Here is a 17,625-nt window from a genome sequence, read left to right on the forward strand (position 1 = left end):
GTTCTGGAGGTGTCATCTCCTTTGTCTCTAGTATTGAGCTGTAGGTCCTGGAGGTGTCATCTCCTGTGTCTCTAGTATTGAGCTGTAGGTTCTGGAGGTGTCATCTCCTGTGTGTCTAGTATTGAGCTGTAGAGGGGTGGAGGTGTCATCTCCTGTGTCTATAGTATTGAGCTGTAGGGTCTGGAGGTGTCATCTCCTGTGTTTCAGTATTGAGCTCCAGGTTCTGCAGGTGCCACCTCCTGTGTCTATAGTATTGAGCTGTAGGGTCTGGAGGTGTCATCTCCTGTGTCTCTACTCTAGTATTGAGTTGTAGTTTCTGGTGGTGTCATCTCCTGTGTCTCTAGTATTGAGCTCCAGGTTCTGAAGGTGTCATCTCCTGTGTCTTTAGAATTGAGCTGTAGGTTCTGGAGGTGATTCTTGAGCACTGACATTATTACATCTGTGATTCCAGACTGTCCGAGAACTGCTGCAGAACCCGACTGAGCCCGTCAACGACCAGTCCTATTTCCACTGTCTGGACAGCGTAATGGAGAACTCCAAGGTGCAGACCTCTTCACTCTGTCATGAGTGTCCACGTCTCGCAGTCTCGGTCACTCCGGGGCCCCATCCTTCATACCTCCCACATTACAATCCACAGTGGTGGTAATGTTTATTTTTCTTCCTTCTTTTAGATTCTGGGTGAATCGATGGCCGGAATCTCTCAGCACGCCAAGACCAGTAATTTACCGGAATTTGGTGAATCTGTTGGTACTGCCTCAAAAGCCCTGTGTGGTCTGACCGAGGCAGCGGCTCAGGTAGGTGGTCAGGATGTCGGGTATCAACCATACCGGCTGGACGCCTCCCCGCTGGCTGTATATACCAGCCGGACACCTCCCCGGATATGTAGAGATGGACTCTTGTATACTATTTGTCCAGTAGCGCACAGCAGTGACTTCTCACCTTTTCCCTCTGCTCAGGCTGCATATCTTGTTGGAGTTTCGGACCCCAGCAGCCGCGCCGGTACGCAGGGTCTTGTGGATCCCACCCAGTTTGCTCGAGCTAATCAGGCTATTCAGATGGCATGTCAGAACCTGGGAGACCCGGCCTGCACACAGTCACAGGTAATAACCTGGGGGTACTATTGGGTCCGTAGAGCACTCTGTTCCATCCATCATGTCCTCATGTGTATGTTCTCCATCCATAGGTGCTGTCAGCTGCCACCATAGTGGCCAAACACACGTCTGCCCTGTGCAACGCCTGCCGCCTGGCATCAACTCACACCTCCAACCCTGTGGCCAAGAGGCAGTTTGTGCAGTCAGCTAAGGAGGTGGCCAACAGCACAGCCAACCTAGTGAAGACCATCAAGGTACATCCATACCGTCCCGTAATCCTGCCTGATGGGTGGCATTGCGTTCAGCGATGTAATGCCTGAGGAGGTCATGGTCATCTCTTTATTTTAGGCCTTGGATGGAGCATTCAATGAAGAGAATCGGGTGAAGTGCCGTGATGCCACCATCCCACTGATCCACGCCGTGGAGAACCTCACCGCCTTTGCCTCCAATCCAGAGTTTGCTAGTGTTCCAGCGCATATCTCGCCGGAGGTCAGGATACTGATATGCGGTCGTGGACATCTCACATTTCCACAGTTTGGCTTATTGTTGGCTTGTCACTTTTTCAGGGACTCCGCGCCATGGAGCCCATTATCAGCTCCGCTCAGGCCATGCTGGAAAGTTCCTCTGGCCTGATCCAGACCGCACGTTCTCTGGCTGCCAACCCTAAGGACCCTCCGCAGTGGTCAGTGCTAGCTGGCCACTCCCGCACAGTGTCTGATTCCATCAAAAAGCTGATCACTAACATGAGGTGAGAAGGCGAGGGGCGGCGTACAGTCCTGCTTAGATTCCCGAAGTGTTCCCAAGGTGGCATGTGATTCCTGACATGTCCGTCACTCCACAGGGAGAAGGCACCAGGTCAGAGAGAATGTGACCAGGCCATCGAGCTGCTGAACCAGGCGGTGAGAGAGCTAGACCAGGCCTCCTTAGAAGCCATCAGTCAACAGTTGTTGCCACGAGAGGGCATATCCCAGGAGGTGAGTGTGAGCCTTGGCTGTGGGCTTGCTTTATACTGCTGCCTCTCACATCTGCTTTCCTTCCAGGCTTTGCACAACCAGATGCAGACATCGGTGCAGGAGATCAGTAACCTCATAGACCCGCTGGCCGCAGCAGCGAGGGCAGACTCGTCACAGCTCGGACACAAGGTAAGGGTGTTCTCTCAGGGACTGTGCGGTGGTCTCTCGTGGATTTGAGACCAAGCCCTAACCAGTCCCTGGTGTTCTTCATCCTGGCAGGTATCTCAGATGGCGCAGTACTTTGAGCCATTGACCCACGCAGCTATTGGAGCCGCCTCCAAGACCATCAACCACCAGCAGCAGATGAACCTTCTGGACCAGACCAAGACGTTAGCAGAATCGGCCCTGCAGATGCTCTACACTGCCAAGGAGGCTGGAGGCAACCCCAAGGTGAGGGGCCGGAGCCCAAAGCCAGCAGTCTAGGCGTGTCCCTCTCAGCCAGAGTTCACCCCAGCTTGTGGTTTGCTGTTGCAGGTGGCAGCACATACACAGGAATCTCTGGATGAAGCCGCCCAGATGATGCACGAAGCAGTGGACGACCTGACTGCCACTTTTAATGAGGCAGCGAGTGCGGCAGGGGCCGTAGGGGGAATGGTGGACTCTATCACTCAGGCCATCAACAAGGTTAGTGTCTCCTATACGGACAGCAGCCATTGATGATGACTGATCCAGCTGATGACTGATCTGCGACTTCTCTTTCTAGCTGGATGAGCAGCCCATCGGGGAACCAGAGGGATCCTTTGTTGACTATCAGACGACAATGGTGAAAACGGCCAAAGCCATTGCTGTGACGGTTCAGGAGATGGTGAGTGCCGGCATCCAACGGGCCTCACCTTTACGGTGTCCGAACGTCATACTGTGCGCGCCCCACAAATGATTAGTGCGCCCCCATCTGGAGCATGTAGAGAAGAGAACCAAAACTGATCAGGAGCCTGGAGGGCATCTAATGGTAGCCTGTCAACATGTATGGGGAAAGGCTGCCCCATATGAAATCCCCACAACTGTCAATCTGTGGAGCAGTCACCTCAGGAGCAGGTTCTTTACTGTAAGAGCTGTGAATCTGTGGAGCAGTCACCTCAGGAGCTGGTTCTTTACTGTAAGGTCTGTGAATCTGTGGAGCAGTCACCTCAGGAGCTGGTTCTTTACTGTAAGGTCTGTGAATCTGTGGAGCAGTCACCTCAGGAGCTGGTTCTTTACTGTAAGGTCTGTGAATCTGTGGAGCAGTCACCTCAGGAGCTGGTTCTTTACTGTAAGGGCTGTGAATCTATGGAGCAGTCACCTCAGGAGCTGGTTCTTTACTGTAAGGGCTGTGAATCTATGGAGCAGTCACCTCAGGAGCTGGTTCTTTATTGTAAGAGCTGTGAATCTGTGGAGCAGTCGCCTCAGAAGCTGGTTCTTTACTGTAAGAGCTGTAAGTCTGTGGAGCAGTCACCTCAGGAGCTGGTTCTTTACTGTGAGGTCTGTGAATCTGTGGAGCAGTCACCTCAGGAGCTGGTTCTTTACTGTAAGAGCTGTGAATCTGTGGAGCAGTCTCCTCAGGAGCTGGTTCTTTACTGTAAGAGCTGTGAATCTGTGGAGCAGTCGCCTCAGAAGCTGGTTCTTTACTGTAAGAGCTGTGAATCTGTGGAGCAGTCTCCTCAGGAGCTGGTTCTTTACTGTAAGAGCTGTGAATCTGTGGAGCAGTCTCCTCAGGAGCTGGTTCTTTACTGTAAGAGCTGTGAATCTGTGGAGCAGTCGCCTCAGAAGCTGGTTCTTTACTGTAAGAGCTGTGAATCTGTGGAGCAGTCTCCTCAGGAGCTGGTTCTTTACTGTAACAGCTGTGAATCTGTGGAGCAGTCTCCTCAGGAGCTGGTTCTTTACTGTAAGGGCTGTGAATCAGTGGAGCAGTCTCCTCAGGAGCTGGTTCTTTACTGTAAGAGCTGTGAATCTGTGGAGCAGTCACCTCAGGAGCTGGTTCTTTACTGTAAGAGCTGTGAATCTGTGGAGCAGTCACATCAGGAGCTGGTTCTTTACTGTAAGAGCTGTAAATCTTTGGAGTCGTCTTTAACTGCACACATTGGGGTCACGTTATACATCACCGGGAGTCATTACTGTTATTTTGGGGTCAGGTTATATATTATTCAGGGTCATTATTTCAGCTCCCTCCTCTAAGGCTTGTATCCTGTGTATAATTTTCTGCATCTTCCAGGTCACAAAATCCACCACAAATCCTGATGAACTGGGGACTCTGGCGAGCCAACTTACTTCAGACTATGGCCAACTTGCACATGAAGCCAAACCGGCATCTATGACAGCGGAAAATGAAGAGGTGAGAAGTGCTGATGATCCTGAGGCCTCTGTGGGTCCTTTATCCCATGGTCCCCTTTGTTTTTGTGTGAGATTTCCTTCTTCTCCCTCAGATCTGTGATTTTTCTGCTTTCAGATTGGATCCCACATTAAGCAGCGGGTACAAGAGCTGGGCCATGGTTGCTCTCAGCTGGTCACAAAAGCTGGTGCCCTCCAGTGCTGCCCAACAGACGCTTACACCAAGAGAGAGCTGATCGACTGTGCACGGCTTGTGTCCGAAAAGGTAGGTGGAGGCCTCCAGCTGGGCAGTGGTCCCACATGAGCAACAGTACTATGTGATCCTCACCCTGCCGTGTCCTTCCTGGTTAGAGGTGTGTGATCCTCAACATGCCGTGTCCTCCATGGTCAGCAGTGACAGCGGTGTCTGATCCTCACCCTGCCGTGTCCTTCATGGTCAGCAGTGACATCGGTGTGGGCGATCCTCACCCTGCTGTGTCCTTCCTGGTCAGCGGTGTGTGATCCTCACCCTGCCGTATCCTTCCTGGTCAGCAGTGACAGTAATGTGTGATCCTCACCCTGCCGTGTCCTTCATGGTCAGCAGTGACAGCTGTGTGTGATCCTCACCCTGCCGTGTCCTTCATGGTCAGCAGTGACAGCGGTGTCTGATCCTCACCCTGCCATGTCCTTCCTGGTCAGCAGTGACAGCGGTGTGTGATCCTCACCCTGCCGTGTCCTTCCTGGTCAGCGGTGTGTGATCCTCACCCTGCCGTATCCTTCCTGGTCAGCAGTGACATCGGTGTGTGATCCTCACCCTGCCATGTCCTTCCTGGTCAGCAGTGACAGTAATGTGTGATCCTCACCCTGCCGTGTCCTCCATGGTCAGCAGTGACAGCGGTGTGTGATCCTCACCCTGCCGTGTCCTCCATGGTCAGCAGTGACATCGGTGTGGGCGATCCTCACCCTGCTGTGTCCTTCCTGGTCAGCGGTGTGTGATCCTCACCCTGCCGTATCCTTCCTGGTCAGCAGTGACAGTAATGTGTGATCCTCACCCTGCCGTGTCCTTCATGGTCGGCAGTGACTTCGGTATGGGTGATCCTCACCCTGCCGTGTCCTTCATGGTCAGCAGTGACAGCGGTGTGTGATCCTCACCCTGCCGTGTCCTTCATGGTCAGCAGTGACAGCGGTGTGTGATCCTCACCCTGCTGTGTTCTTCCTGGTCAGCGGTGTGTGATCCTCACCCTGCCGTGTCCTTCCTGGTCAGCGGTGTGTGATCCTCACCCTGCCGTGTCCTTCCTGGTCAGCGGTGTGTGATCCTCACCCTGCCGTGTCCTTCATGGTCAGCAGTGACAGTGGTGTGTGATCCTCACCCTGCCGTATCCTTCCTGGTCAGCAGTGACAGTAATGTGTGATCCTCACCCTGCCGTGTCCTCCATGGTCAGCAGTGACATTGGTGTGGGTGATCCTCACCCTGCCGTGTCCTCCATGGTCAGCAGTGACATTGGTGTGTGTGATCCTCACCCTGCCGTGTCCTTCATGGTCAGCGGTGTGTGATCCTCACCCTGCCGTATCCTTCCTGGTCAGCAGTGACAGTAATGTGTGATCCTCACCCTGCCGTGTCCTCCATGGTCAGCAGTGACATTGGTGTGGGTGATCCTCACCCTGCCGTGTCCTTCATGGTCAGCAGTGACAGCGGTGTGTGATCCTCACCCTGCCGTGTCCTCCATGGTCAGCAATGACATCGGTGTGGGTGAGCCTCACCCTGCCGTGTCTTTCATGGTCAGCAATGACAGTGATGTGTGATCCTCATGTGTGTTAATGTTCTTACTCCTAGGTCTCTCATGTTTTGGCCGCCCTTCAGGCTGGTAACCGTGGCACGCAGGCCTGTATCACCGCTGCCAGCGCCGTGTCTGGGATCATTGCTGATTTGGACACCACCATTATGTTTGCCACAGCTGGAACGCTGAACAGAGAGAACGCAGAGACGTTTGCAGATCACCGGTGAGCAGTGATGTGTCCTGATGGATTCAGTCCAGGTATTTGAGGTGGCCCCCTTCTGACCCAGTGCATCATGTTTTCAAATTGCAGCGAGGGTATCCTCAAGACTGCCAAAGCTCTGGTAGAAGACACAAAGGTCTTGGTTCAGAATGCAACGTCCAGTCAAGAGAAGCTGGCCCAGGCTGCGCAATCATCCGTGACAACTATCACACGACTGGCTGAGAATGTCAAGCTTGGTGCGGCCAGCCTGGGATCTGAGGACCCAGAGACTCAGGTAGAGTTAGACCCACCATGTTCAGGGCAGTGTCTGCGATGTTCAAGAAGGTGGAGACCTTTGCTTTCTGCTAATATCTCCCTTAGTATAAGGTACGGTTTACGGGACTGTCCCAATCTGCAGCTCCTGTCAGCCGTCTTCATGAGCTGGGACCATAGTCAGTTCATAGATTCTATGGCCGGGGAGCCCTATAAAGAGCCCAACCTCCTCAGATGTCCACAGCATTGTACTGTGTGGTGTTATCACCGCTATAAGATACTGAAGAGGGCAGTATGAAGGCGCTCGGAGGTGTCTCGCCCTGAAATAGAAATGAAGATCCATCAGAACCATGTACATCAGGTGGCACCCTCCTAAAAACTCAGAATGGGATCCATGTACAGTAGCTACGAGCGACCTGGGTGGGCTCTGACGGTGCCTGCGCTTGAATTCATGGCCAGGCGGTCACCTTGGACACATCATGCGGTGCTGATTGAGCCTGGTCGGCTGTACCTCGGGGACCTCTCCATCACCTCAGATGTTATGTTCTTTTGTCAGGTGGTTCTCATAAATGCAGTGAAGGACGTGGCCAAGGCTCTAGGCGATCTGATCAGTGCCACCAAGGCTGCAGCCGGGAAGTCAAGTGATGACCCCTCAGTCTACCAGCTGAAGAATTCAGCCAAGGTAAGTGACCACCTGGTTTGGGATCGGTCACACACAGTGGCCGACATGATGCAGAGTGTCTCGGGGTCATTGATATTTTTGTGGTTCCAGGTGATGGTGACCAATGTGACGTCTCTCCTGAAAACTGTGAAAGCTGTGGAAGATGAGGCTACCAAGGGAACCCGGGCCCTGGAGGCCACAATAGAACACATAAGGCAGGAGCTTGCGGTGAGTCTGGGGTCGGAGTGGGAGGCGTCAGGAATATGGAGGCTTTACCTCTTATTTCCCTTATTCCCTTTCCCTCTCAGGTTTTCACCTCCCCGGAGCCTCCTCCACAGACGTCCACCCCAGAGGACTTCATTCGCACGACCAAAGGCATCACCATGGCCACTGCCAAGGCTGTTGCTGCCGGAAACTCGTGTCGTCAGGAAGACGTCATTGCTACAGCCAACCTGAGCCGGCGGGCGATCGCTGACATGCTGCGCTCATGCAAGGTGCGTCATGTGACAAATGGCGGTGTGAATGGCACCAGAGCAGCTTGGTGACTCCGTGTCCTCTGTGTCCACAGGAAGCCGCCTACCACCCTGAGGTGAGCGCAGACGTGCGCATCCGTGCCATGAGGTTCGGAAAGGAGTGCGCCACGGGCTACCTGCAGCTCCTCGACCATGTGCTGGTGGTGAGTGCGACGGGCAGAGGAGCAGGGCTGCCGCCCATGGTCACTTACGGTGCTCTCATCTTCTATCTTCTTTCTTCACAGATCCTTCATAAGCCGAGCGCCGACCTGAAGCAACAGCTGGCGGTATTCTCCAAACATGTGGCCGGTTCAGTAACCGAGCTGATCCAGTCTGCGGAGGCCATGAAAGGTGACGAGTGTGCCCCTTGTGTACCAAGGGTGTAGCCTGGGATAAGAGGGCGTTCACATGACGGTGCAGCCTGGGATAAGAGGGCGTTCACATGACGGTGCAGCCTGGGATAAGAGGGCGTTCACATACCGCTGCAGCCTGGGATAAGAGGGCGTTCACATACCGGTGCAGCCTAGGATAAGAGGGCGTTCACGTGACGGTGCAGCCTGGGATAAGAGGGCGTTCACGTGACGGTGCAGCCTGGGATAAGAGGGCGTTCACGTGACGGTGCAGCCTGGGATAAGAGGGCGTTCACATGACGGTGCAGCCTGGGATAAGAGGGCGTTCACATGACGGTGCAGCCTGGGATAAGAGGGCGCTCACATGACGGTGCAGCCTGGGATAAGAGGGCGCTCACATGACGGTGCAGCCTGGGATAAGAGGGCGTTCACATGACGGTGCAGCCTGGGATAAGAGGACGTTCACATGACGGTGCAGCCTGGGATAAGAGGGCGTTCACATGACGGTGCAGCCTGGGATAAGAGGGCGTTCACATGACGGTGCAGCCTGGGATAAGAGGGCGTTCACATGACGGTGCAGCCTGGGATAAGAGGGCGTTCACATGACGGTGCAGCCTGGGATAAGAGGGCGTTCACATGACGGTGCAGCCTGGGATAAGAGGGCGTTCACGTGACGGTGCAGCCTGGGATAAGAGGGCGTTCACGTGACGGTGCAGCCTGGGATAAGAGGGCGTTCACGTGACGGTGCAGCCTGGGATAAGAGGGCGTTCACGTGACGGTGCAGCCTGGGATAAGAGGGCGTTCACGTGACGGTGCAGCCTGGGATAAGAGGGCGTTCACGTGACGGTGCAGCCTGGGATAAGAGGGCGTTCACGTGACGGTGCAGCCTGGGATAAGAGGGCGTTCACGTGACGGTGCAGCCTGGGATAAGAGGGCGTTCACGTGACGGTGCAGCCTGGGATAAGAGGGCGTTCACGTGACGGTGCAGCCTGGGATAAGAGGGCGTTCACGTGACGGTGCAGCCTGGGATAAGAGGGCGTTCACGTGACGGTGCAGCCTGGGATAAGAGGGCGTTCACGTGACGGTGCAGCCTGGGATAAGAGGGCGTTCACGTGACGGTGCAGCCTGGGATAAGAGGGCGTTCACGTGACGGTGCAGCCTGGGATAAGAGGGCGTTCACGTGACGGTGCAGCCTGGGATAAGAGGGCGTTCACGTGACGGTGCAGCCTGGGATAAGAGGGCGTTCACGTGACGGTGCAGCCTGGGATAAGAGGGCGTTCACATACCGGTGCAGCCTGGGATAAGAGGGCGTTCACATGACGGTGCAGCTCAATAAGGGATCGGGGCAGGATGTGGTGGGGTGCGCTGGGCAGCCCACCGATATCTCACAAGGAGGGGCTGTCAGCATCCTCCTTTCTAGGTGTCTCTGTGCAGGACGCTGATTGACCTGTTACACTTCTCATTCAGTGTCTCCATGGTAACAGACAACAAGCCCTGTGTAGTCTGATCTTGCAGTCAGACTCTCAGACCTTCTTATGGTTAGCCAGGAGGGTAGGATCAGCCTGCCCAGGGAGCCGCCCTTTGTGGTAAGAACCAGTATTGTAGTGGAGGGTCCCACAGGTTTTCGGTGACCCTTTTTTCGCCCATTCTTTCATGTGTTCAGGCACCGAATGGGTGGATCCCGAAGACCCCACGGTGATTGCTGAGAATGAGCTGTTGGGAGCTGCAGCCGCTATAGAAGCCGCAGCCAAGAAGCTCGAGCAGCTGAAACCTCGTGCCAAACCCAAGGTAAGTCACCCCTGGTACCAAAGATCTCGCCTCTTCCAGACGGCCGAGCTTTACTGAATCAACCTAAACATCAGATTACCAAGATGATGGAGGTCCATCCAACCTGAAGTCTGCTGTGGACGTCCAGTCCGTGGCCTCCACCACAAGACCTGCTCAGCTTGTTGCATCTTGATTTGTCATACTCACCGTTGGCTCTTCTGTGTTTACAGCAGGCGGACGAGAGCTTAAACTTCGAAGAGCAGATCCTGGAGGCAGCCAAGTCCATTGCAGCAGCCACCAGTGCCCTTGTCAAAGCGGCATCTGCAGCCCAGAGAGAGCTGGTGGCCCAGGGCAAGGTGGGTTCTTGTGCCTTCCTGGAGGAGGATCGTGCTTTGCTTTCTCCTGGTTTCTCCCATCACACCTTCTGCTTTCCTTCCTCAGGTTGGAGCTATCCCAGCCAATGCAGTAGATGATGGCCAGTGGTCGCAGGGTCTGATCTCAGCTGTGAGTATATGGGCGCAGTGACTGGAGGTTTCTACAGCGGTGCAGTGTTTTACCTGATGTTTTCTACTTCCCCAGGCCAGGATGGTCGCTGCCGCTACCAGTAATTTATGTGAGGCAGCAAATTCTGCGGTTCAAGGTCATGCCAGCGAGGAGAAGCTGATATCATCCGCTAAGCAGGTGGCTGCATCCACAGCTCAGCTTCTTGTGGCTTGTAAAGTGAAAGCTGACCATGATTCGGAGGCCATGAAGAGACTGCAGGTGGGTGGATGGAGGACATGGATGTCCTGAGCAAGGGGACTGGCCCTCACCTCTAATGATGTCGTATCTCCACAGGTGGCAGGTAACGCCGTGAAGCGAGCGTCCGACAACCTAGTAAAAGCTGCTCAAAAAGCAGCTGCATTCCAAGAGTATGACGAGACGGTGGTGGTGAAGGAGAAGATGGTGGGAGGGATTGCACAGGTGAGATGGCAGCACATGTACCGTATGTATAATCAATAAGTGCACAAACATCTGATACGGAAATGACCAAACCTGCTCTTAGTACATAACGGACTCCATGTCCGCTCTCCAGATCAGCTCCATGTAGTGTAAAGGCCCGAGTTTTCAACCCATTAGTGCCATCATGCTGCCATTAAGACCCACCCCAGTCCCATAAATTAAGAGCTAGTGGCCTGGGTGAAGTGTCCTTCTCTGATGACATCACTATGGTGGGAGCTTCATACATACATTAGTAGCTGGAGACCTGGATGAAGTGTCTCTCCCTGATGACATCACCATGGTGGTACCTTCATACATACATTAGTAGCTGGAGACCTGGGTGAAGTCTCTCTCCCTGATGACATCACTATGGTGGGAGCTTCATACATACATTAGTAGCTGGAGACCTGTGTGACGTGTCCCTCTCTGATGACATCACTATGGTGGGAGCTTCATACATACATTAGTAGCTGGAGACCTGTGTGACGTGTCCCTCTCTGATGACATCACTATGGTGGGAGCTTCATACATACATTAGTAGCTGGAGACCTGGATGAAGTGTCTCTCCCTGATGACATCACCATGGTGGTACCTTCATACATACATTAGTAGCTGGAGACCTGGGTGAAGTCTCTCTCCCTGATGACATCACTATGGTGGGAGCTTCATACATACATTAGTAGCTGGAGACCTGTGTGACGTGTCCCTCTCTGATGACATCACTATGGTGGGAGCTTCATACATACATTAGTAGCTGGAGACCTGTGTGACGTGTCCCTCTCTGATGACATCACTATGGTGGGAGCTTCATACATACATTAGTAGCTGGAGACCTGGATGAAGTGTCTCTCCCTGATGACATCACCATGGTGGTACCTTCATACATACATTAGTAGCTGGAGACCTGGGTGAAGTCTCTCTCCCTGATGACATCACTATGGTGGGAGCTTCATACATACATTAGTAGCTGGAGACCTGTGTGACGTGTCCCTCTCTGATGACATCACTATGGTGGGAGCTTCATACATACATTAGTAGCTGGAGACCTGTGTGACGTGTCCCTCTCTGATGACATCACTATGGTGGGAGCTTCATACATACATTAGTAGCTGGAGACCTGTGTGACGTGTCCCTCTCTGACATCACTATGGTGGGAGCTTCATACATACATTAGTAGCTGGAGACCTGGGCGATGTCTCTCCCTGATGACATCACTATGGTGGGAGCTTCATACATACATTAGTAGCTGGAGACCTGGATGAAGTGTCTCTCCCTGATGACATCACTATGGTGGTACCTTCATACATACATTAGTAGCTGGAGACCTGGGTGACGTGTCCCTCTCTGATGACATCACTATGGTGGGAGCTTCATACATACATTAGTAGCTGGAGACCTGGGTGAAGTGTCTCTCCCTGATGACATCACCATGGTGGTACCTTCATACATACATTAGTAGCTGGACACCTGGGTGAAGTCTCTCTCCCTGATGACATCACTATGGTGGGAGCTTCATACATACATTAGTAGCTGGAGACCTGTGTGACGTGTCCCTCTCTGATGACATCACTATGGTGGGAGCTTCATACATACATTAGTAGCTGGAGACCTGTGTGACGTGTCCCTCTCTGATGACATCACTATGGTGGGAGCTTCATACATATATTAGTAGGTGGAGACCTGGGCGGAGTATCTCTCCCTGATGACATCACTATGGTGGGAGCTTCATACATACATTAGTAGCTGGAGACCTGGGCGATGTCTCTCCCTGATGACATCACTATGGTGGGAGCTTCATGCATACATTAGTAGCTGGAGACCTGGGTGAAGTCTCTCTCCCTGATGACATCACTATGGTGGGAGCTTCATACATACATTAGTAGCTGGAGACCTGTGTGAAGTGTCTCTCCCTGATGACATCACCATGGTGGTAACCTTCATACATACATTAGTAGCTGGAGACCTGGGCGATGTCTCTCCCTGATGACATCACTATGGTGGGAGCTTCATACATACATTAGTAGCTGGAGACCTGGGCGATGTCTCTCCCTGATGACATCACTATGGTGGGAGCTTCATGCATACATTAGTAGCTGGAGACCTGGGCGATGTCTCTCCCTGATGACCTCACAATGGTGGGAGCTTCATGCATACATTAGTAGCTGGAGACCTGGGTGACGTGTCTCTCCCTGATGACATCACTATGGTGGGAGCTTCATACATACATTAGTAGCTGGAGACCTGTGTGACGTGTCCCTCTCTGATGACATCACTATGGTGGGAGCTTCATACATACATTAGTAGCTGGAGACCTGTGTGACGTGTCCCTCTCTGATGACATCACTATGGTGGGAGCTTCATACATATATTAGTAGGTGGAGACCTGGGCGGAGTATCTCTCCCTGATGACATCACTATGGTGGGAGCTTCATACATACATTAGTAGCTGGAGACCTGGGCGATGTCTCTCCCTGATGACATCACTATGGTGGGAGCTTCATACATACATTAGTAGCTGGAGACCTGGGTGAAGTCTCTCTCCCTGATGACATCACTATGGTGGGAGCTTCATACATACATTAGTAGCTGGAGACCTGTGTGAAGTGTCTCTCCCTGATGACATCACCATGGTGGTAACCTTCATACATACATTAGTAGCTGGAGACCTGGGTGAAGTCTCTCTCCCTGATGACATCACTATGGTGGGAGCTTCTTACATATATTAGTAGCTGGAGACCTGGGCGATGTCTCTCCCTGATGACATCACTATGGTGGGAGCTTCATACATATATTAGTAGCTGGAGACCTGGGCGATGTCTCTCCCTGATGACATCACTATGGTGGGAGCTTCATACATACTATAGTAGCTGGAGACCTGGGTGAAGTGTCTCTCCCTGATGACATCACTATGGTGGGAGCTTCATGCATACATTAGTAGCTGGAGACCTGGGCGATGTCTCTCCCTGATGACCTCACAATGGTGGGAGCTTCATGCATACATTAGTACCTGGTGACCTGGGTGAAGTGTCTCTCCCTGATGATATCACTATGGTGGAAGCTTCATACATACATTAGTAGCTGGAGACCTGGGTGACGTGTCTCTCCCTGATGACATCACTATGGTGGGAGCTTCATACATACATTAGTAGCTGGAGACCTGGGTGAAGTCTCTCTCCCTGATGACATCACAATGGTGGGAGCTTCATACATACATTAGTAGCTGGAGACCTGGGCGATGTATCTCTCCCTGATGACATCACTATGGTGGGAGCTTCATGCATACATTAGTAGCTGGAGACCTGGGTGACGCGTGTCTCCCTGATGACATCACTATGGTGGGAGCTTCATACATATATTAGTAGCTGGAGACCTGGGCGATGTCTTTCCCTGATGACATCACTATGGTGGGAGCTTCATACATACATTAGTAGCTGGAGACCTGGATGAAGTGTCTCTCCCTGATGACATCACTATGGTGGGAGCTTCATACATATATTAGTAGCTGGAGACCTGGGTGAAGTGTCTCTCCCTGATGACATCACTATGGTGGGAGCTTCATTCATACATACATTAGTAGCTGGAGACCTGGGTGAAGTGTCCTTCTCTGATGACATCACTATGGTGGGAGCTTCATACATACATTAGTAGCTGGAGACCTGGGTGAAGTGTCTCTCCCTGATGACATCACTATGGTGGGAGCTTCATGCATACATTAGTAGCTGGAGACCTGGGTGAAGTCTCTCTCCCTGATGACATCACTATGGTGGGAGCTTCTTACATATATTAGTAGCTGGAGACCTGGGCGATGTCTCTCCCTGATGACATCACTATGGTGGGAGCTTCATACATATATTAGTAGCTGGAGACCTGGGTGATGTCTCTCCCTGATGACATCACTATGGTTAGAGCTTCATACATACATTAGTAGCTGGAGACCTGGATGAAGTGTCTCTCCCTGATGATATCACTATGGTTAGAGCTTCATACATACATTAGTAGCTGGAGACCTGGGTGATGTGTCTCTCCCTGATGACATAACTATGGTGGGAGCTTCATGCATACATTAGTAGCTGGAGACCTGGATGAAGTGTCTCTCCCTGATGACATCACTGTGGTGGGAGCTTCATACATACATTAGTAGCTGAAGTCCTGGATGAAGTGTCCTTCTCTGATGACATCACTATGGTGGGAGCTTCATACATACATTAGTAGCTGGAGACCTGGGTGAAGTGTCCTTCTCTGATGACATCACTATGGTGGGAGCTTCATACATACATTAGTAGCTGGAGACCTGGGTGAAGTGTCTCTCCCTGATGACATCACTATGGTGGGAGCTTCATACATACATTAGTAGCGGGAGACCTGGGTGTAGTGTCCTTCTCTGATGACATCACTATGGTGGGAGCTTCATGCATACATTAGTAGCTGGAGACCTGGGTGACGTGTCCTTTGAGGACATCACTATGGTGGGAGCTTCATACATACTATAGTAGCTGGAGACCTGGGTGAAGTGTCTCTCCCTGATGACATCACTATGGTGGGAGCTTCATGCATACACTAGTAGCTGGAGACCTGGGTGACGTGTCCTTCTCTGATGACATCACTATGGTGGGAGCTTCATACATACATTAGTAGCTGGAGACCTGGGTGAAGTGTCCTTCTCTGATGACATCACTATGGTGGGAGCTTCATACATACATTAGTAGCTGGAGACCTGGGTGAAGTGTCTCTCCCTGATGACATCACTATGGTGGGAGCTTCATGCATACATTAGTAGCTGGAGACCTGGGTGACGTGTCCTTTGATGACATCACTATGGTGGGAGCTTCATACATACATTAGTAGCTGGAGACCTGGATGAAGTGTCTCCCCCTGATGATATCACTATGGTGGGAGCTTCATACATACATTAGTAGCTGGAGACCTGGGTGATGTCTCTCCCTGATGACATCACTATGGTGGGAGCTTCATGCATACATTAGTAGCTGGAGACCTGGGTGATGTCTCTCCCTGATGACATCACTATGGTGGGAGCTTCATGCATACATTAGTAGCTGGAGACCTGGGTGATGTCTCTCCCTGATGACATCACTATGGTGGGAGCTTCATACATACATTAGTAGCTGGAGACCAGGGTGATGTGTCTCTCCCTGATGACATCACTATGGTGGGAGCTTCATACATACATTAGTAGCTGGAGACCTGGGTGAAGTGTCTCTCCCTGATGACATCACTATGGTGGGAGCTTCATACATACATTAGTAGCTGGAGACCTGGGTGAAGTGTCTCTCCCTGATGACATCACTATGGTGGGAGCTTCATGCATACACTAGTAGCTGGAGACCTGGGTGACGTGTCCTTTGATGACATGTCTGTGGTGGGATGTTCACCTGCTTGTCTTCGAATAGGCATTGCCAACAGTCCTCAGATTATGGCCTTGTTTTGCAGATTATTGCAGCTCAGGAAGAAATGTTGCGTAAAGAGCGCGAGCTTGAGGAAGCGCGGAAGAAGCTGGCCATGATTAGACAGCAGCAGTATAAGTTTCTGCCATCAGAGCTGCGAGAAGACTCCCAGAACTGAAAATTCGGCTGACTCATTCCCACCCAACATGCCATTAACATTACCCAGCCCCCCCCTTCCCAACTACTGAGGCTTAACCGGCTTCTCCCGCTCACTAATCACTCTTGCACATGGGCCTCAGTAGTCAGTATGAATCCGGTGCTCTGGGACTTGGGGCCACATGGTTCATCTTCTTCCTCAGATGCCTGAGCTGGAAAGAGCAGAACACGTTGTGTGAATACTGTCCGTTCCCAGCTTGTGAACGGTTTGTTTTGTACTGGTGGTGCCTTATTGCCCTGACGCTGGCTTGTGAGCAGGGCTGATGCCCTGTCTATGCTGTATTAACCTCCAGCTGCTTGCCTCTCCTGCTGTCCTCCGCTGTGCACTCACAGGGAGGTGGAGTGAATGCTGTGTGCCTGGTGACCTCTGTGTATGTGCGACCACATGCCGACAAGTGCCTGAACGTGCCGTGCACAATCAAACTGTTACTCCTTACCGTGCCGCGCGCTTCCTCGTCTCCCCATGACATCCCGTTACATTTCTATATAAAGTATATATTTTTATTTTGCATTTTGTTGAAATTTTATATGCTGTTCTGATGGAGCGTGAGCGATGCCGTCTGTGCCTGCTCACTTCCATGGCTCCACCAAAACTCTTCTCACCAATAAATATCTTCACCTCGGAGAGGCGGCTCTTGTCTTCTTAATCACCGTCGTAAGCTGCAAGACGTGGCGGAGGGTCCGTCTGCCACTGTTCAAGGACAGGTTGTGGCTGCCTTCTGTCAAGTAGTAGTAAGACGCTGTGCTGAGGTCCATGGTCAGCTCTGCTCAACCACTGGAAGTTATGCCACAGAAGCCAGGAGAGGAATCAGAACAGCATTCCTGAAGCTGCTCTCACTATACTTGAGGCTCTATAGATGAGCGGCGCGTGCACAAGATCTCCAGGATTTAACCCCTACCCTTGTGGGCCTTTCAGATAATTTAGCTGTTAATTCAGGGAGGAACAAAAATATCGAACTTCAAAAAAGCTAAATTTAGCCAACTGAGAGAGGCCATAGGCCTAACTGGGACAAAGTCCTCAAAAATAAAGATACAGCCACAAAATGGGATATCTTTAAAAGCATCCTAAACTCTAATTGTGAGAGGTACATACCGTATG

General features: G+C 52.0%; 1 protein-coding gene across 1 annotated transcript; it reads left to right on the forward strand.

Annotated features, from left to right (window-relative positions):
* Positions 1-389: 389 nt before the first annotated feature.
* LOC122922584 (talin-1-like) lies at positions 390-17,151 on the forward strand. Its single transcript, XM_044273250.1, has 26 exons — positions 390-541; positions 672-794; positions 957-1,100; positions 1,184-1,345; positions 1,440-1,580; positions 1,658-1,839; positions 1,933-2,065; positions 2,132-2,233; positions 2,324-2,494; positions 2,579-2,728; positions 2,808-2,909; positions 4,293-4,412; positions 4,527-4,673; positions 6,222-6,388; positions 6,476-6,659; positions 7,194-7,319; positions 7,410-7,526; positions 7,607-7,792; positions 7,867-7,974; positions 8,056-8,161; positions 9,824-9,948; positions 10,158-10,283; positions 10,369-10,431; positions 10,507-10,689; positions 10,765-10,890; positions 16,357-17,151. Exons 1-26 carry the CDS (start codon positions 527-529, stop codon positions 16,486-16,488), a joined length of 3,441 nt encoding a protein of 1,146 aa, XP_044129185.1. The 5' UTR covers positions 390-526; the 3' UTR covers positions 16,489-17,151.
* Positions 17,152-17,625: the final 474 nt, after the last annotated feature.

Source organism: Bufo gargarizans, unplaced genomic scaffold (assembly GCF_014858855.1).
Source record: "Bufo gargarizans isolate SCDJY-AF-19 unplaced genomic scaffold, ASM1485885v1 fragScaff_scaffold_519_pilon, whole genome shotgun sequence".
In the NCBI taxonomy this organism is placed as follows: domain Eukaryota; kingdom Metazoa; phylum Chordata; class Amphibia; order Anura; family Bufonidae; genus Bufo; species Bufo gargarizans.